Below are 20,730 nucleotides of genomic sequence, written 5' to 3'. Positions count from 1 at the left end.
AATCATATAGCAGATCAAAAGAATTTTCAGAAAAACAAAAAAGATACCAAGAACAGCAATTAGTCATTGATTTTATCATAATCTCCATATAGAGAAACAATAAAAAGATGATGATGACGTAAACTTTAGAAAGAAGAAATGCAGGAAGACCTGTGACTGCCTAAATTGATCAAGTAAGATGATGAATTATGCAGGGCTTTGTAATACAACATGAGCAACTCTGACAGGAAACCCCACTTTGTGCAACATTTAGTCTTTGGAATGCCCGGCCGATTGATGTTATCAAATCTTCATTAGGAAACCATATAAGATTTAGTCAGACAAGTGAAGCACTAGCTGTTCACAAATAATTATCTGTTTAATTGTAGGGTAAACCACCAGGACTGTAAATTCTTACACACTTCATAGGGCATGCTGATAATCAGCTGGGGTGAAAGAATTTCCCTCCGCATTGCAGTAATAGAAAATTAGATGCATTGGTGAAGTTTACAACTTCCTCTGAAAACACTTGCAGGAAACACAAAGAAAACAGGAAGCAGGAGATGGAGTGACCATTAACCCAGTCTGGTCTAGCAATTGCAGCACCTCTACATAACTACAATGTATATAATTTATATAAAACTTATTTGTTATGCTTGATTCATTTCCACTTACTAGGCCCAAATTAGCTTTTCATTGCTCTTTTTCATCCAGAAAGGTATACAGAAACAATTTGACTCGGCATCCAAGGGTGAGCATTTTTTCTTAGTGTTACTAGTATGACTTTTCTAGTCTAGAAGTTGAAATTGCCTAAAATGACAGCACTGGAATCGCCTGAGACACCAACCGTATCAGGCTGCTGACTGGCACCTGTCGGATATTCATGCCTGTATCTTCTATCACATTTTCTCCAGATTCATCCACGTTCCTGCTCTGTCCTTCCCCATTCTGTCCAAATAGGTTTTGCTGTAAGAACCAAAGTGCTAATATTTCAGCTCTGCTAAGCCAAAGTTTTCCTCGTCTCATGTGAACACTTCTCTTTCTCCCCAAGAGTCCTTTCTTTGACAGCAATCAGCTTACTAATAGACCCTCTCATTTATCTAATCTTGTCTTTCCATACACGCACAACACATTCTTCACTGTACTAATGAACACCATGTTGTTGTTTGACCTCCCCTTTGCTGGGCAGGCTCAATCTCAGTGACACCTCCCTCTTACCACACTTCCCAGTGTTGCCCAACAGCACTGATCTCCTGGATAGAGGCCAAACTGAGCGAATTGCTCATCCACATGAGTCCCAGCTCTAACAAACCAATAAACACACAATACTTTCCTGTTTCTCTATGCTATATCATATGGCCACAATCCCTGGTCAGGCTTCTTTAGTGATGGGACCATGCCCATCTTTGGCTCCTAACGGACAGCGCTAATGATGTTAGAGTTTTGGACAATGCTTTGCAGGCAGCATTTGGGCCCAGACTTCATCCTGCTGGTGTCAATAGCAGAATTCTAACTTCAGAAGAATGAAGAGTTGATCTTTCAACTCAGAGAGCTGAAAACTGACATTCAAACTTCTACTCTCTGCATGGTAAGAGGCGGACAATTAGGTTACTCCATGACTCCTGGGAGTTTATTCTCTTCTAAGACGTTTATTTTCAGGTATGATCTTACTGGGTTCACAGTAAGGATCAATAAATCATTTCTTTGGAGACTGTTTAAATGGTGTTGCCTTTAAGACAGTGAGTATGTATGGTTACCTGGTACCGTTAAATTCTGGACAATAATAGCCCAAAATAATAATTATAAAATCAAAGTCCTGCTTGAAGAATGATGTACACTTTGAGCTTCAAATGGATTAGTATATTTTCCATAATTTTTTTTTAATGCAATATCCACGTATTGTAAAATAGATTTATATTGCTAGACTTAATGTATCTCACCCAGTTCTGGGTGAGAGCTACTTCTAGTCAATACCTTTCTAGAAGTGCTTCTAATCCTTGAGCAATATTTTATTCACCTTAAGGTGCAACTTAGCCTGGGTAATGGCTAGTTCTTGCTGCTGTTCAATCCTGAGTAATCTTTATAAGACACTCAGTATCTCCTCTCTTTTTAGTCCCAGTTTCTTGTCTCCTGGGGGAAAAACAAGAGTCAAAATAATCCTAGACCCTACGGAGTTTATGTGGCCACTGAAAATCCCATTTTCCTAACAACCACTGATGCCAGATACCTATTTCAAGGATATTGATTCTTTCTCATCAGCACCTTAAGCTCTATGAGTATGCGCAGAAGTTGTTTTCCTGGAGAAAAATCATCTTTCTCTATGTAAGAAACATCCACTTCAGGGCCAAGCTATGGGATTCCAAACCATTTGGCAGAAGTTACAGACAAACACTCTTTGACCTGGGGTGAGTCAAATGACACAGAACCTTTCACTTTAAAATTCTCTGTCAGAGGCACAGTCTACTTAAGGAAAGAGAAGAGCCTGGCATAGCATTTTTCATTCCTGCTGCTGAATGCCTTCCAGTGAAACATCCCAAGATACTGAGTTAAGGCTAATGCAGCTATTATGGGCTTAATAAACAGAGGACTTTTTTTCCTTATTTTTAAGCTACTCAGTAGTCTTTATGAAAAGAGAACAGTAACAGCTTTTTATCAAAAGTAGTGCAACTCAAGGTTCATGTTTATTCCTTTTTTATTATTTCTCTCATCCAAATAACTGGTTTAATTCTTGGGATGTAACCCATATTTGCTGCTTAGAGCATCAAAAACATTCACTTCGGACAGTATTGAGAAAGTTTCACCAACAGAAGAGACCCTAAGAAATGCATCTATTTTGAAAGCTGGAATATAGTAATGAATTGTTAGTGATAGTTAAATTGAATTCCAAATATGGCTTTTGTTGCTTCAATTTTAATTATTTTTTCTTTAGTTGGATGTCTTATGCAAGTACTGAAGCTTCTGTATTTGAGCCCTTTTTCCTGCACCACCACTACGGTTATACATCTGCTGACAGCTGTTGTTGTGCAGTTTATAAAGTTTCCGAGCTGTACAGACCTGCACTGGAGCCGCTCTTCACCTGACACTTGTCTCTACCTCAATAGAATCTATTTCAGGACCAGTATCCCACCTCACACCCTGCTTGACCATTCCACTCTAGTTTTCCTTTTAAGATCTGCTGCACACAGTAAGGAGTTCCTGCATTCCTTAACGGTAGTGAAAAATGCCCGACTCAGTAGAGATATCTGAGTTCAGTGGAACAATTCTGCCCTCACAGTTCACATCTTGAGGTCCTACCTTTGACACTTGAAGGGGTCTTTTCTGCTCTGAACCCCCTTGCAGCCGAAAGCCCCAGGGGGCACCTCCAGACAGAGTGATGAGCATTTCTTCTTCAGCTCCCATGATTTCTGCGCTTTGGATATTTCGTCTTCCCAATTTCAAAACAGACTCCAGTTCTTAACAGGTGATATATTCTACTCCCATCTTCACAATTCACACCACAATTCCCCAGTCCCCCAAAAGGCCTTCTGGTCACTTTCTCCTTCAAGTTCACACACACACAAGAGGAGAGTCGAGACTGTGAAGCCCAGCCTTCCCTGCTCTTCTGGACTCTCAGCTGCTGCTCTGCCTATGATTAGACATTTGATTCTGCTCTTGGTAAGGGGCCAGAGTTGTCCTACACACGTGTCATGTCAATCTCACCCTCTGTGCCCCCCCACATGGGTCTCTCACCGGAGCGTGGCTGAAAATAGCGCACCTTCTGTCTCTCCAAAGCTTTGTCTGACACTCTTCAAGCTGGAAGCATTTCAGTAAAAATTTTATTTCCACTTTCCATTACAAATGCAAATCCTAGAGTCACCCAGCACTTGGGATTCATTAGTATGAGTTTCAGGCAAGGACAGGACACAGGCACAAACTTGTACAAGATCAGGTGATAGCACCTGACCCTCAGAAGCCAAACAAAACCAGCTTGCAAGTGGTGTACTCCCCCACCTGTGTCTTCTCCATGCAGCTAGTGTCACTACATGGTAGCACTGTACCTGCCCTGAAAACCACAGGCAGACTGTAAATGTAATGTGCTCCCTCTGCAGCTTGCTGCTCCCCAACATCCCCTACAGCCACTCCTAATATTAGACACTGGGACCAGAATAGCCAGGATTAGCCAAACAGATGGGATTCAAGCAGTTCTCTGCGGGGCACTGCATACATAGGCTCCCCAGTGACCAAGAGAACAGCTTTGCACCCAGATACACTGGATTTGCACTTTCTTCTCTTTAGGACCATGGCAGGCAAGACCTCCTGGTTATCCCAAGCCACCTTGATCCCTTGGAGTTACAGGAGAAATAAAATCCACATTCCCCTTTTTCCTACAGGGCTTAAAATGTAATTTTCTCTTAAAATCCCAAGGACAAACTTCTCTTCCTTATTCTGCATGTGCGTATCTCCCAGTGACTAACAAGTATTTTACCAATCCCTGTGATACCCTTGTACCGTAACATTCAAAGGACACAGTTTTGCTGTGACACCATTGCTTGGTTGACTACTCCGTTGCCAGTATTCTAACACCCCTCATTCGGGGCCACTGCACAGTTCTGGCGGGCGCACACCAACAAAACCTTACAAGGTAGTGAACAACTCTTGCACCACCATTGCATTTTGGCGCAAAACTGGCCCTGGTCTGTCACAGGCCACCGGTGAGACGCACGGCCAAGGGCACTGTGACCAGCGCAGGCCGAGGCTCAGCAGCATTGGGCTGTGGTTGTGCCACAGCGCACCCATGCCCTCAGCCCACGGCTCGGCTGCTCTTGCGGTGGAACGCTGGTTCTCCGGCCGTGCAAAGCAACCTGAGAAAATGGCCTCCAGGGCTCTGTGCCCCACCACCGCCACAGCGGCCCCGCGGGAGCCCTCCAGCCTTACTCGGGGCTTCCCTGGGCCCGAGGGAAGTGCAGGGCGCCCGTCGGGCAAGCGCGGCGACAGCCGCTGCCGGAGTGGCGGCTGGTCCCAGGCCGGGCCCACCGGCAACTCAGGCCGGGCGGAGCCCGGTCGCCCCCGTCACCAAGGCCCGGCCCTTCCTGACAACTGCCCCGCGGGGCGCAAGCCCTGCCGTCGCGAGCCCGCACTGCCGACGTGCGCCCCCGGCGTGACGTCAGCGCCGCGCGGGCGGAGGCAGTACGCACGCCCCCTCTGCCTGACGGCGCCTGCGCCTCATCCGGGCCCTGCCGGGCGGGGCGCGGCGGCGGCCGGGGGTTGGCGGGGAGTGCGGACGTGGCAGGCGGCGGGCGCGGGAGTGGAGCTTCCGGGGGAGCGGTGGGTCCGGGAACCGGAAGCGGGCCCGGCAGCAGCGCCGGGAGCGGCGAACAGCGGCGGTGAGTGAGGCCGCGGAGCGGCTCCGGGGGGAGAGCGCCGGGCCTGCCGGGGGCGGCTGCGCAGGTGCTCGGGGCGGGCGGCTGGCACCGCGCCCGGCGGCCCGGTGGGGGCTCGAGCCTGAGGTGCCGCTGCTTCCTTCCCTGCCAGCGAGTTGAGGCCTGGCGGCGCCCAGGCGGGTGGCGCGTCGGGCCCGCCGTGCCTGCGCGCCGCGCTCGGCCTCTGCAGCGGCCCGGGTCATTCCCGGTAACGTGTCCGGGCCGGAGCGCCCCGCGCCGCCGGCGACGCGGCCCGGCCCGGCCCGGGTCAGCGAGTGCCGGCCTGCAGGTCTGGGGCCGGCTGTCGGCGGGGCCTTCTCCTCCAGGGCATGGGCTACCTTGGGGGGAGCCGTCGGCGTCCCGGTGTGGTGTGGCGAGTGCCGGAGGGTCCGTGTGGGGCCGTCACTCCCTCCCGGAAAACCAAGCGGTGTTTTTGGGCCCGGGCGCGCTGTGAGGCGGATACCCCCTCTGTAGCGTCCCTAATCTCTTGTAATCCGTGGATCCTTCCCCCCGCGCTTGTGTTGTGCGGTTCAAGCTTCCATTCATTCCAGGCTCGTAGAGGACGGTCGTTCCGTGTGGGGGGGACCCGGTGACTGAGTTTGGTTGGATTTGGTGGTAAAATTTGGCAATTGTCTGCCTGTGGCTTTGAGAATGGAAGGAGGAAAAGAACGGAGATGGCATGACCACAATACAAGTGTAGTCTTGAAAAAAGCAGTTATGCGAGATGTGCTCTTGTTTTCCGTGTAGATGGTGCTTTGTAGATGTTTTGTATCATCGGAGTCTGCTTTTGCTCTTTCTGAGCAATGCTCTTTGGAGTAGAATGAAGGTTAGTTTTGTTTACTTTTTATTCTTAGGATGTACTTGGTTTTATTTTTCATTATATGTGTGTGTTGCCTTAGCCCTGAAATCTTTATCAGGGAGACTTTGTAGAACCATCCAAACTGGGCCTTCTTGGTACCTGTCACACTGTAGTTGAAATTCTGTTTAAAATTACTGTCTGATGGAAGTCATTGCTGAAATGACTGCTGAATTGCTTACACCCACATCAGAATTTATGCACCAGAGTTAACAGTACAGGCATCTTAAAATACAGATTTTTTTTCAGTTTGGTACTCAGTGTTATATTTAGCCATTAATGTGATAATTCCATAAAAATATTTATATAGATCCCTTTTTTGTTAAGGATTCAATAGTCAACTTTACCAAATGTTGAGGGGGGGATGTTAGAAGGGGAGAAATCACCATCTGAAACATAACGTGCAATGTCTCTTTGTTGTTGTTGTTTACAAGCAGTGTAAAATCACAGTGCTAGAATGAGAAGTGACTCCTTGCTAATTTTGTCATAAAGTCTTTACTGTTTGTTAATATGAAGTTGTCCTGAGTAGGTTCAGGGAACTTTGGCTTTAAACTCTTTTTTTTTTTTTTTTTTTTCTGACCCCTTCTCATAGAGTAGGTGTTCTGGTTATGGGGTGGATAGAAATGTATATGGCCTAAAACTCCAGAGCCTCTATCTTTAGAGCAGACTGACCTTCAATCTTGTATATACACTGTTTGTGGAAACATAGGCATTTCTATCTGTTTTTGTGTGGTAAAGGTTCCTGCTTCTGGAACTACCCTTTTCTGCTTGCAGCTGTACCGCTCAGGGTTCTTTATTGCTATAGACAGACTGTGAAGTAGACATCGATTTGAGAAATATTTCTTCTTAATATGCTGGGACACTTGCTACAGGTTCTCATTTCATGGCTGAAAGCTGAGTTACAGTAATGAACAATTGTCTAAAGGATTATTTCTTTAATTTAAAGTCATTTGATGCGTGTACCTCTGAATGTTTTCTCCTGCTACTGTAGGACTATATTTTCTTCCTGTAACACTTATCAGAAAGAGGGTCAAAAATCCAAGAAAGAATTGATGGTTGGCTGAGGAAGGGCAAGGTACAAAGTGACTAAAAGCGATCAACAACAAAGTCTCCACAGAAGAGAGAAGGTGGATGTTTCTTGTTCTTTAGATTTGCAAAGCTTTATTAGCGACGAATTGTGAAGATAGAGCTTGTTCTATTATGTTCAGCAAGATTCATTGTTAGCATAGAAAGCACTAAAAGACAGTAAACTGGGCTGTATGCCTTAAGAGAAGCTAATTCTGAGCTTTTTTGGTTTTTATGAGTGATGAGAATTGTGTAATGCTTATTTGTGTAGAGGAAGTCAGAGTACAGAAATTTTGGTTGAAAGATGGTCAGTGTTACAATTTATGTGAAGAAAACTTGTTTAGCATTATAACATGTATTTTCGTCTTATGGATTAATAGGAATATATAGAATTCTTCCTTCTGACCTCTTCTTTAACCTTTAAACTACTCTTGTAACTTTTTCTAATCAATTATACTTGTGCAAAGCTCATAGAAATGAGTCAGATGACTTCACATGTAACATGTATGTGGAGGTAGCTAAGGAGGAGAGAAATCTTTCACTGTCATTTTGTCAATGTCATATTTCCAATGACTTGCCTCCACAGTGTTGCTCGCCAGAAGCAATGCCCATAACTGAATGCTTTTGAAATCTTTTCCTAGACCTTTAATACAGAGATAGAGATGTAGATTGGTCCCACCAGGAGACTTCAATCACATTTTCTCCTCTTTGTTGACTTAAGTAAGAATCTAGTGGTGGTGGCGGCAGTGGTTGGAAATGATGGTAGGTTTAAGGTTAGGTCAAGACTAAGCTCTTTATGTATTCAGTTTTTAACTACTTTCACTCTCTCATAACTTGTATGTTGGATTGGACCTTGCCCAAGGTGACAAATCAGCCTGACAGACAGGGTTTAATGTGGCCCTTCTTTAGAAGGACATAGAAGTGATCTCACCTCAGATGTGAACCACGATTTTTATGTCCTGAAGGCCGAAAGACCTCATCAAAACAGCTCAGGAAAGACTGGGCTGCAAAAGTCTGCTCCAGTACCTGTTGTGTCAAGAAGTTACAGCAGCTAATCTATCCTTTCTTCTTCTGAAAATGTCTTCTGTGAAAACATTTTTGCTTCTGCAGTTTCACTGATAATAAATTGTAAAGTTTCAGTTTGAAAACTGTGTCTTATACCTCTCATGAACTATTAAAACAGATCTTTCTGGCAGTGACTCAAAGTGCGTAGATGAAGAAAATGTTACCTGTGGTGTAACAAGTTGAGAATCTTCTGCCCAGGTGGAAAGACAGAGCACCACAAAAATACAACTGAATTGGAGGGTCAGTTCCAGTAGTGCCATTTGTATTGATTTGGACAAATGTATGGGAGGCATTTGTTATAATGGCCTGAGTGCTTCCAAATCAGTTGCCAAACTCTGACTTCCAGGATGTGAGCTTCTATTCCAGGATTTTCTGTAGAAAAATGAAACAGAAGTTTCTTGTAGCTGAAGAGAACCAAGTGTTCCATGAGTGCTTGTAGAAGACCTAGTCAAGCTGTAGCTGAAACAAAACCAAGGACATCTGCCTTTCAGAAGAGTATTCTTAGCTCCAGAGTCTAGGTCTTTAGAAGAATGGCATAACTTTGCTGCTTCTCCAGAAAGTTGCAGAAGAGAAGCGTTAAAAGCATTGTAGGTAGTATTCTGAATTGTTCTCTGAGGATGCTGATTGTCCCCTTCCGTCCCGTCTTTTGGAAATGATTTTGATTTCTGTGTTCATAAATGAAGTAGACATATTTCCTTCAGTTGCAGCAAAATATAGGAGGCCGTGCTGTTGTCAATTTTAAGTTTTTGGTTTTTTAAGGATCATTCTCCCCCCGAATTTTGAACAAACAAGGCTTTTATTTCTCTGGGACCAGTAAAAGAAGCACAAGAATCTTTCTGAAGGAAAGTAATTTTGCTGTACGTGTTTGCTTTAGAAAGCGATCAAGAGCTGATGAGATCAAGCTTTTTGGTTTCAAAAGGGAATTAACAGTGAATGCAGATGATAAAAATGATGAATATGCAGTTTTCAGTGATTTGGTGATTTGCTGATTGAAACATGCTCATATGAATCACTAGGTTTTTTAAAAAAACAGGTTTTAAAAAAACAGGTCATAAAAACTGCACTGTACTCTGCTTTGTTTGAATACTAAGGAATCTGGAAACTATTGTGAAAGTTAAATGATCCCCCCCACACTATTACTGTGTATTTTTCTCCTGTCAGTTCGTTGCTGATCAGTACTGGTTGTCTATCTTGTGTAATGGTGTTCAAGTATGAATTTCAGCTGTGTAACTATTTTGACCAAAACTTCCATGGTCAACTGCCTTTATACAGAGGAACAGAAAATGGTATAGAGTGACTGTCTTGTGCTTTGCAAGAAGCTTGTTTGTTATTTATAGTAATGACCACTTGTTGTCATAGTATTTTCCCAATAATCCCTGCTTATTTGAGTTCTGTATGTTTTAACTGCTGAGTAGTAATATGATGTTCAACAGCATGTTTTAATACTGTGTTTGACTTAGTTTTGGTAATATGTTACTACATGCAAAGGAATATCCTCAGTATTTTTGTCAAGTGAAACAGCCTGTTTTCTCCATTTCTCCCTATCTGGTGCATGTATTTCATTCTTTCTGTGACTTTTTTTTTTCTTCATGTCATAAGGGCATAAAATTTTCCCTTTCCTCATATCTCAAGTGACCAGGTTTTAATATATATTGAGTGGAGACGAAATGAATGCTGTTTGATACAAATGACTTGCACTGGGGAAGGAAGAAAATGGACTCATTCAGTGACAACTGTCTTCCGCCTTCTCAGAGGTAGATACTCTTGGCCCTGCCCTTTATGGTATTCCGCATCAGTGATGAGCAAGCATGCCACTGGCCTTATGTTTAGAGCAAGTTGAGCAACCAAAATAATGAAGCAGCCTTGTCCCCAGCTTTGACACTGAGCTTGTTCTTGAGTCTTCCTCCTCCTTTCCAGGCGGCTCCTTAACCTTCTGCCAGTATGGAGCAAGCATCCCCTTGTGCTGTGGTGGAGATTGGCCTGTTCTGTCTGCCACAGGGGCTGGCTAAAGGTCTGAGGTGTATCTGCCATTCTCTCAGTTGGGACACTGAGTTAGAACCATCTTCCTTTGTGTCCCTACTTTTTCCATAGAAAGTGTGGGAAATTATCTCAAAACTCTTTTCTTCTGTAAGACTTGCATTAAACGAGCTTGCCTCTTTGTGTAAGTATGGTCAGTATTATTGCCGAGAGAGCAACAAGCCGACAGATATTACCTGCTCAAGTGGGAAATAGTGAGGGAGGTGAGGGAAGGCTGAAAAGAGAATAGTAAAAGATCATCAGGTAAGATGTACTGAGTTCACTCACGACAGTAAGTCAGAAGTGGTTTGTGAGGGATGTGCTTGAGTTCTTGCCCTATTGTGCTTTAACCAAAAAAAAAAAAAGCAGGAAAGATTGGTCTTCTCCTACCCTGCAGTAATTCCTCGTTCAAACATTAGATCTGTTCAGGGATTTCTGTAGGTGTAATTTATGAAGAATGTCTTAATGATTATAGCTCAAGAGGTATCCTGCAAGATGCTGCTACTTTGCCTTCAGCTCTTCCTGGAGGAAGGACCTGTTTGTAGGAGCAGTGACTGGGAGCCAGGCTCCTCATGCACAATCCAATAAGCAATAGGCAGGGGCAGGAAGAAGAGAACACAGCCCTCCTTCCTTGGCAGAGTCCCTGCCTGGATGGTCCAAGGTGTACGGGTAGAACAGTCTTCTCGCGGCATTCTCCCTTCCCTTTACACCACCTTTGCAGGAGGAACTCTCCTGCTTTACTGTTTGCACTGAAGAGGAGGTGGTTTGGGGTAGGTCCGTGATTGCAATGTGGTGACACTAGTTGCCGAACTAGGGAGGAAGAGGTTAACCTTTTGGGGAGCTTGGGAAGGGAGTAGGTCCCAAAGTCCAGATTTCCTGGCCCTGTGGCTGCTAAGGTTAGACTGTTCTGCAGAACTAAGTCAAAGGTGGTGTGGGAAACCAGAATCTTTAGCAAGGACTCTCTTGCTGTCATGTTTATCATGTGTAATCATGATTAAAAACAGTGCAGGCTGATCAAAAATTCTGTCACGCCGTTGTAAGCTGTTGCAAATGACATTATGTTACTTTCAAGAGCAGGTCACCTTTAACTATTTAAGAGAAGTTCTTTTTCTAAACAAAAGCTCTATCATTACCTTTATACTGCTTGAAGAATAAAAGTATAAAACTTGATTTATTTCCTTTCATATAAAGTTTAATTTCAGAGTAAGCATTTTCATTCTTAGTATTGACATTTGTTGTGTTTACTAGCTATAGGAGGTTAAATGTAGTATGTATGTATTATGCTAGCTTTCTTCTGTAAGTAATTAGATCACTTGTGATGTATGTATTTTCCCCTTTATTTTATATATGTATATGGATCTGAAAGAATTTATTTCTGTGTGGATGGTTTTTACAGGACTGTAGTTACTTTAGTACAACTACTTTAGTACTGTTGTGCCAGTTGTTGAAAAAATTCTTTGACGTCGTATTTTTGGTAGTGTAAAGAACCAACCTTGGCATTGCCTGGGGTACTCTAATCAATGTATAGGCGAAAGAGCTCAGGTGTTTGTTATCTGCTTGAGTTAAGCTGTAGATTCCTCATTGGAATTTGCCTCAACTGTCTGATGGCTATTGCAGCAGTATGTCTCATCTTTGTTAAGATTTACTGTGTATCTTTAATACACAAGTTCATCATAGGATTTGGAGTAAAATATGAGGGCAAAATTAGTTATTTGCTTCAGCTTAACTTTGCATTTTATATAAACGGCAGTCTTTTAATAAAAAATGAAAAAGCTGTAAAGATACCTTTCTTTACAGTGTTAATCTAGATAGTCTTAGCTGAAGACGGTAACAGTGACATATGGGTATCCAGAGAAGTACAGGAGATGTAAAACATCCTTGAAAAACAGCCTATGAGGAAATCTCCTGCCTCTGAAGTCATCGCCTTGTCTCTCTGCAACTCAAGGGCTCTGTGACTTATCTACCTGCTTGGTACTCTGGTATTGTAAGAATTGCCTGCTAGGTTTGAGGTCTCCCAATGCCATTTCTGTTTTTCTCCTTGTAGTCAATCTCTTTATATAGTTAGTTAGAGGAACTGGGAACCTGTCTGTTAAGTAAGATTTCTTGCATAACTTTGCCAAGAAACATCTGTCCTGTCTCTTCTGCTGTTTCAGATCTTACACTTTTGTGTAACTCCTTTAGTGATATCTTTGCCTGTGATTCTTTTCCATTTTGAACATCTTTCTTAGATGAACATGCTGCTTTTGTGATATCTTAGTTTTCTGAAATTTATGTACATAACAAGGACTTTAAATCATCTATTGTTTAAAACAAAACAAACCAAAAAATCATATATGGGTTCTGTTCTGGATTCTATCAAACACTTCAAGAAGCAGCCTTTGTGGATGGTGAATTGTTGCTTGTAGGAAGGAAGCATGATCAAGTAGACTAACAGAGATGAAAGCTGAACTGAAGTGTCATGTTGGGAATCTCTCATTTATGTCATGAAATCTCTTTTTTGTTGGTCTGATTTTCTGTGAGGTGGAAGTAGTTCATAAGGTGTCTCAGGAAGATAATCATCTGCTATGGAATTGCAAATTATGGTATTGTTTTCTAAGATGATGATCAGAAGTCAAACCAGCATGAAGCCGTGAATAAGTTGATTGGAAAACCTAGTTTCTGAAAATAGTTTTCTAACTAGCTCTTGTAAAGCATTTATCTTACTTGAAAAAATTGCTGTGCAAATTGCCATTAATGTTTTACCTTCCCTAGTATCTGAGAAGCTCTCGTTTCTGTGAAACAGTAGAGAAGTTGGACAATTTGGTTTTATGTTTGCTAAAAGCCATTTTTCCCCCCCTTTTTTGCAGGTGAGATTAGTTTGGGGATGTGAATACAATGAGTGTAAACCAGCAAGCTCACACAGGGCCTCCTTACGGGCAACCTCAGCCTGGATATCAGGGATACCAGCAGCCGGCCTACGGAGGACAGCCATTGCCAGCGGTTCCTCAGTCGCAATATGGAGCTTATAATGGTCCGATGCCAGGATATCAACAGCCAGTCCCTCCACAAGGTACTTGTCAGTCAGAACTTAATGATTGGTAACCTGTGCATGGCTGCGTGCCTGGATTATTTTTTTGTATGCTTCCTATTGTTAGCCTTTATTTTGTGGTAGCAATTACCTTTTCTTCTGTAACGTTAAAAATCACGTTCTTCCTGTACGTTCTGAGGTTATTGTTCTGTCACTTGTCCATTTTAGTAGGGCTTACTCTTCTTTTAATAGCTCACAAAATTAACACGTTGTGAAGCACAGCCTGCTTTTTTCTGTATGTCCCTGCCCTGTGATACTGAAGCACCTGACTAGGACAGTCTTCTTCATGAGGTCATGTGGAGGGGCAGCAGTTAGGGACTGTAACAGATTTATAATTGAGACTGCCTTACATCATTATGTAGAAAGTTTGTGGAAATGTGGCAAGCTAACTTGTTCCCAAATTTTCCTGGTTTTGCAGGATCATATCACTTGTCTCTGTTAAAAAAAAAAAAAGAAAGAAACAAAGTATTTGATTTCTTTTTTTCCTGTTTTCAAAATAAAGACTTAAAAGTCTTAGCTTCAAGAGTCTTTGTTTCAGAGTACCTGAATTGCTTTGGGAGATTAATAGCGACTTTAACATCTGAAATGTAGAGGAGAAGATGCTATTGCTTTGGGTAGAAATATTTCTGCCTTTCAAAATCATGTGGATGAATTCAGTTCTACTGAGATAAGCACAACATGAACTTCCACTCTGAAATATTTGTTTAGATTTCAGATTGGTATTTTAAGGAAATGAGGAATATGCTAATCATGCTAATAGTCTCTGTATTATTCTCCCATCCAAGTATATATTGAATTTTTTGCAACTTCTTGAATTTTAAACCAAACTCAATGAGAAGGATAGAGCAGTCAAAGCGCTTATAGTTGTCTTGAAACTAACAGAAGTGGGAGACTGAAATTTGGGGTTTCAATAATTACCCTGTTGCATTCTTTTATCTGGAGTTAGCAGAGTAGTGGAGTAGAAGAGTCAGTGTGGTGTGCTAAAGAATGGGTTATTCAGTTGCGCCATCTTCCTACTGTGTCCTTAATCCTCTTCCTCCCTTCCTCTCAATAAATCTCTTCCAACAGCACTTTTAATCTGTGAGTTTTGGACTAATTTCACAGAGGGTTTAAATGCCTATAAAAGTAATGAAAATCAGCACTGGGCAGAGGGAAGAAATCCTGCTTCTTCGGAAGGCAGAGGCAGAGCTCAGCCCCTGAGCGCTTTGACTAACAAGTGTTTTCTGTCCCATGGAAGGAATGCAGAGAAATTGGACTTCCTTCAGTGAGGGAGAGAAGGAGATTCAAAAAGGACAAAGATTAGTACAGATTTGTTAGAAAAGTTTCGTCAGTGCAGCTATTTATAGAAAACATGTTTTGGTTGCTAGCAGTGTGAAGAATGTTTAGGATGTTTTTGAAAAAAACCTGATGAGCATTTTCTGTCAGGTACTTCAAGAATTATTTACAAGTCTGAAAAAACATTTATTTTTAAGGAAATTAACTTTTTACCTTCTAAGTTATTTCTGGTCTGAGTTTTTTAATTTCAGAACAACAGAAATGTAGTTCGCGTCAGCTCAGTCAGGATGTACCTTGACAGCTTGATAACATGCATATAAACTTGTGCAGAACAAAAAATGCAGATTTTGGTTGTGCCAGTAATGATTCAAAAGTAGTGTAACACTGAGGGCAACAACGTGGTCTTATTCAGACAACAGAATTGTATTGTACTACTCTTAAGTAGTATCTCATGTACTTTATTGATATGTCAGGCAAAGGCCACCCATTCAATGTGGAGAATTCTCTTCCATCTTTTCTTCTGAGACCATCCTTCCTAGGCTTAGCAGACTGTATTAAGGAAATCTCAGTTGTCAGTTGTGCATTTTGGACCTGCTGCTGTAAATCCAGGATTCCTATCTTCAGAATGAAGGAATGTAAAATTCAGAGCACTAGCACAACAGCCAGAAATTGAACCATAGCTGCTGAATATGACAACCAGGTGGAAAAGAGTGGCAAACAAACAAATCAAAGAGACCAGACAGGTGATAGTGATGGTTATCCTTTCTACCTCCATCTACAACATGTTATATTTATTGCAGGTCTTTTTAGCAAGACTTGTTGTAGCTGCATAGCATAGAGGAGAGAGAGGCACTAGAGGGACAGGAATTTAGTGAACATTGAAGGGTAAAAGGAAAATTGCCAGTGTTATTCTGTGATCTCAAAGTAGTTGTCTTAGGGATTTATTTAAAAAATAACAATAAAATTGCTTGGAGGACTGAGTGGAGAAGTGTTGGGAGCAGGTGCCATCCTCAGTCGGGCAGTCTTTTGCATCTGATTTGTGTGACAAACCCTAGCTCTAACTGATGGAAACATGGGAATGCTGTGCCAGTGATGCTAGTCTTGCTTGGGACCAGAAGTGGAGTACTGTGCTGCTAGCTGAAAATAGCTGCTTCTTGCTATGAGAATGTTGAAAGAACCGGGACAATTTTGCACAAGTCTTTCAGACAGTCTATCGGTTTCTTTCTGGTGAGATCATGCAGTTGAAAGTGCAAACACAGTTATCTGAATACCAGTAACAATCCAGCTGCTGCTGTATTGTTTCACATAGATTCAGTTTACAATACTACTAACTCTTGTATTAATGTTAGCGTATGAACTGTGTTGGTAAAATATGTTATGCGTGGTAGAACAGTGAGAGGGAGTATAGCTTAAGGAATAATGTGGTAAATGTGTGTCCTGGTTTGAGACAGCGTGACATGGATTTTATGTATATAATATTTTCTGCATTACAGACTGTCCTCAGCACTGGAAACACTGTCTCTTGGTGGTTTCTCTCAGGCTTGATTTACTGGTGTATTCTGTCTTTCCAGGTTACTTTCCTTCCTTGGGGTTCCCTTCGAAGGGCTCTCCTGTATCTCTCAACTCTGACACTTCTTCTCTTGCACCTAATTTCATAGGTAAATGGTGTCCTCTCTGTGGGTGTGTTTGTGCTTTGCTGCTTCTTCTGTGCCAAGTTCACATTTAATATGGATATTTATCTCAAAGGTGTGGGTACCTGATTATTCAGGCAGAGGTGGGTGGGACACTTCCCAATCTATTTGTAGGCAGCTCTCCAGAAACATAAATAGGATATGAAGAAATAATCCTACTAGAAATCCCTTATGCCTGCAGATTCATAGATAAAACCTGACTTGTGACTAATGTTTTCTGAAGATTGATTTCAAAACCTGAATTGGCCCATTCAGGTTCTGCCAGGGAGAAGCCTTAGTTTAAAAGAGTGCAGTCTCCCACTTGAGAGAGAACTAAAACGTGAGATTTGAAATGACAGCATTGCAATGAAGAAATGAAAAATCTCCCCAAGCAGCAGGAGGTTGTTATTGGAAATGATGAGATTTTTGTAACTTGTGCTTCTGTTTAAGGGAAAAAAGTTTTTAGCTTCCTTGGCTATAGCACAGAAACTAAATACATGTTAGGAATAATTATGATTCCAAAAGCTGTGGCTTGAAGAAGGAAATACTCTTGCAAAGATAGCAATCAAGATGTAAGAATTAGAAACACTGCAAGAAATCATACTGTATTTTTCCTGCTTTCCAACTAGGGGTATTTTGGAAGAGCTATTTCCAGCTGTGTCAATTTGTTTAGAAGAGTAGGGAGTCAGAGCTATGCCAAGACTGCATAGTGTCTGGGCTTTGAGTAAAATCATGGGCATTTGCCATCTTGTTGTAATCTACCTCCATTTTGAGGTCTGCGATGAGTAAGACCAATATCTCAAAGGTGTTGAAAGGGAACTTCGTGATTCCTCAAGAATAATGAATCTTAAGATAATAAATCAGTAGATATTGATACCTGTTCAAGTGAATTTTTTTCAGTGGCTATCTGATCAGTCTGTCGTAACGGTTACAGAAGTATATTTGTGACAAGAACTAGAAAAAGAAGACTTCAGAAGCTTTTTCTGAAGTAAGCATATATTTGTCAAATTTTATGCCTGTTAAAGTTGTAGGGGGAAAAGTTAAATTAATCTAAAAAAACCCCAAAAAAACCAAATGCATAGGATCCTTCCAGGAATTGGATTAAATGTACTTTCAAAGACAAAAGATAACAATGTCAAACAGTTTACATGTAGTATCAAGGAAAGAGATTCCAAAATAGATGAAAACATATCAAATTAACTGAAAAGGTATCACAAAAGACATTCAGAAATAGAAATACCACACAACATACAAATAGTTAGACATCAGGAAATGCTTAGCCAGAGGAACAGTAAGACAAAGGTACTGTAACAGTAGTTTAGAAAAGACAAAATTTAATGAGATGAATGTGTATAAAAATAATAAATGTCTCTGGAGATAATTAAGTCCTAAGTCTTGAAGTGAAGAACAGGAAGAAGTTTATTAATAAAGAAAAAAACCCAAGAAATTACTGGTTATTTGTACAAGGTCTAGTTAATTCCTTCCTTGAATTTACATCCACACCCTTACTAAGAATTACATGTAGCAGGTAAGACAAAAATATATGAGTTGAAATCTTATACTTTGGTGCATAAATTATACTGTAGAATTGAGAAACGGCTTCTCTTATTTCCTATTTCATAACGGTTCCTCACAGGAAAGTTTCGGAGTCCTTTCTAACCTTGTTATGGCGGTCACTGTCAGTGTGTATGTGCTGCCCTGGTCTCATGTGGCAGTTTACTCATCTGTATCTAATGATACCCCCTACATGAAATATGTTCCCTTGTGATTAGCAGGCATGGTAATATGGTTATTCTAATTATCAGCATTTTTAGCATAGTATTATTAAAATAGAAGTTTATATTCGTCTTTTTTGGAAGTAGACAGTGCAGTTAGTCTCCTGGTAATGTATCCATCATTCTGTGGTCTGTGAAAGTGTGAAGTCTTGTTTGTGAGGCAAATATGTTTAGGCTGTGACTGAACCAGCTCAGTCTGAAAGACGAGAAAGTATTCATGTTAGCCTCCAGCCTTGAGAGGCTGGGAAGAACAGTCTGTGGTGGCCCCCACTACGTTGTATATCAAACCAGTTAGTCTGATGTAATTTTTGAAAACTGAATCTACTCACATAACCTGCTTACCTTTCAAGTAGGGAAAACTGACCTGTAATGTTTACAGGTCAGTAAACATTAAGTTCCATGGGAATACTCTCCTTGATCTGGATAAAAATAATTGGACTCGGAGAGAGAAGAATTTAATACCTTACTGACAGGGCATGGTTTTTTTCTTCATCAAAAGATGAAGTTGTCTTTTGAAAACCATCCACAGTACATATTTTCTACTTGGTCTGTGGGGAGATGGTGACTAGTGACACTGGCTAAAAATATTTGTGTTTCAGTTTTGCTACTTCTAATATAGTTGTCTAAATTATTTGTTGCTTGTGGAGTATTGATACATCAATTTGGCCATTGCTAAGCTGTTTCTGCACTTTTTTTCTTTCCTGGATTTTTCATGGTAGTTGATTCAAGCACTTGTTTCTGTGAGTAATTTGTGATTATATTTTTTTTTATTTTTTTTTTTTCCCTTATGTCTGTAGGTTCATTAAGAGCCCCTCCAACATCTGGAGCTCCCCCTCCAGCCTCTGGAGCATCTCTTCCTTCTGGCCACCTGGCATACAGTCAGTTTGGACATGGAGACGTGCAGAATGGAATTCCAGCCTCAGCAGCCCCGATGCAGAGGTACGTAGGAAAAGAGCAAATCATACTGAAGGTCTGCATTGGTAGACCTGTGCTAGGTCTAGACCTTTTAGAATCTGAATCTGTTTTTCCTGTGGTGGACATTGAGTTTCTTTATTGCTTCCTTATTCCCTACATTTAGCTGTAGGGGTATTTGTTGGACAATAAGATTCTCTGGAGATGAAAAACTTCTGGAAGGATATGAGCAATGTCAGTGACTGAGCAAAACTACTTCTCCTCCAAAGACTTTATTTGCAGTAGTCATTTTTTGATAAGGAATTTTCTGATTCCTATGATCTGTCTTGTTTTAAAACAATTGCATCCATGCAGCTGTAGTGTTTGATTCCTTGGCAGTGTGAATTGATCTCTGTCTGGGGCGTGTTGCTGTCTGTCATTACTGAGTAATTCCTTAGTATTGGTTCTGGGTCCTTTTCTGTCTGTTGTGGATGCCTGAGTTATCTTCATCTAAAGCTTTTGGGCATCTTCTTCAGAAAGATATTGCCATTGCTTCTGTGGTGAAAGTGGCAACAGTCCTCACTGCTTCATTCTGATTACTGGTTATGGGGGAAGGTCGTTGTTTTTTATATCCTTCTGGTTAAGCTCAGCTCTGTCAGCTGGAGAGTCCAAATCCTTTGAGCAGCAGAGCATTCTTACGTAGCAGTGCAAGCCTGACTGTTGCTCACCCTGTAGACTTTGTTGCAGTACTTCTGATTTGTTGTGATAACTGAAATGCAATTAACAAAAAATGCCATAAATGTAGAACTTGTATTTTAAGAGCTAATAGATTATTTTTTTTGATGGAAGGATTCAGATCCATGCAGGATATGTAATTGCTTTTCCTGAGCTTCCTGAGTTTTCCTAAGTTTTCCAGTGAGCTACAGCGCTTCATGTAAATAATTCAGACTCAGCCTGTGTTTGTGGTAGAAAAATTTTAAAAGGCACAGAGTGTTGTAACTGCTTGTATAATGGGGAATCCAGTGAGGTTTTTCATCTTCCTTCTCAGGCCACCTGCTTCTCAGCCGTTTCTGCCAGGCTCAGCACCCACACCTGTCAGCCAGACATCTACGTTCCAGCAATATGGTCACCCCCCAGCCAGTGTACAGCAGCTCAGCAATCACATGGCAGGGATGACAATTGGCAGTACTACAGCATCTGCTCCTCCCCCAGCTGGACTGGGCTATGGTGAGGTTTCCTGGCTACAGAAATATGATAATTCTTTTCATTTTTGCTAGTAATTTCATAAAATATTTGCTCCTGTCAGTGATTCATTACTGTATGGTGGTGGGAGTTCTCTGGGTGTTGACATCTGCCATAGTAAATGGTAGCTTCCTTGACTAGTAAGGTCGTCATTGGTGAAAACAGAGGCTATTGTAGGGGACAGTGCAGGACGTGAGTAACAAAAGAGAGTAACAATTTTTCTCCTCAATTAGGTGAATCTTGGTGTGAAACACAAAACCAGTCTATCCTTAAGTAAGCTGTCAAGAGTCTGCATGCATTGCCACTGTTATGCAGCATCCCAGTCAAAAACCAAACCAAACAAAAAAAAAAGAAAAAAAAAAGAGGAAAAAAAAAAAGGAAAAAGGGCTCAGTGAATCCCAAAGAGCTGAAATTACTGTAAATGAGTCTG

At 41.6% G+C, this 20,730-nt stretch overlaps 2 protein-coding genes across 6 annotated transcripts in view; one reads left to right on the top strand and one right to left on the bottom strand.

Moving 5' to 3' along the window:
* Positions 1–3,606, bottom strand: part of SYNPO2L (synaptopodin 2 like) — a 40,775-nt gene extending 37,169 nt beyond the window's left edge. The window contains exon 1 of the mRNA XM_074593160.1: positions 3,274–3,606. Within this exon, the coding sequence (XP_074449261.1) occupies positions 3,274–3,378 (105 nt within the window). The 5' untranslated portion in view covers positions 3,379–3,606. The remainder of the gene's footprint in view (positions 1–3,273) is intronic.
* A 1,605-nt stretch (positions 3,607–5,211) lies between these two features.
* Positions 5,212–20,730, top strand: part of SEC24C (SEC24 homolog C, COPII coat complex component) — a 38,923-nt gene continuing 23,404 nt past the window's right edge. For 2 of the 5 annotated variants that reach the window (XM_074591152.1, XM_074591150.1), the window contains exons 1-5: positions 5,219–5,342; positions 13,227–13,429; positions 16,294–16,380; positions 18,965–19,106; positions 20,107–20,285. In XM_074591152.1, coding sequence (XP_074447253.1) covers positions 13,255–13,429; positions 16,294–16,380; positions 18,965–19,106; positions 20,107–20,285 — 583 coding nt within the window. In that variant the 5' untranslated portion in view covers positions 5,219–5,342; positions 13,227–13,254. Of the gene's footprint in view, positions 5,343–10,071; positions 10,119–13,226; positions 13,430–16,293; positions 16,381–18,964; positions 19,107–20,106; positions 20,286–20,730 lie in introns of those variants that run through there. The other 3 variants (XM_074591154.1, XM_074591153.1, XM_074591151.1) reach the window with 2 other exon arrangements.

The sequence above is a fragment of the Larus michahellis genome, chromosome 6, assembly GCF_964199755.1.
Source record: "Larus michahellis chromosome 6, bLarMic1.1, whole genome shotgun sequence".
In the NCBI taxonomy this organism is placed as follows: domain Eukaryota; kingdom Metazoa; phylum Chordata; class Aves; order Charadriiformes; family Laridae; genus Larus; species Larus michahellis.
Note: the sequence above shows the minus strand (reverse complement) of the source record. Positions and strands in the feature narration are given on the sequence as shown.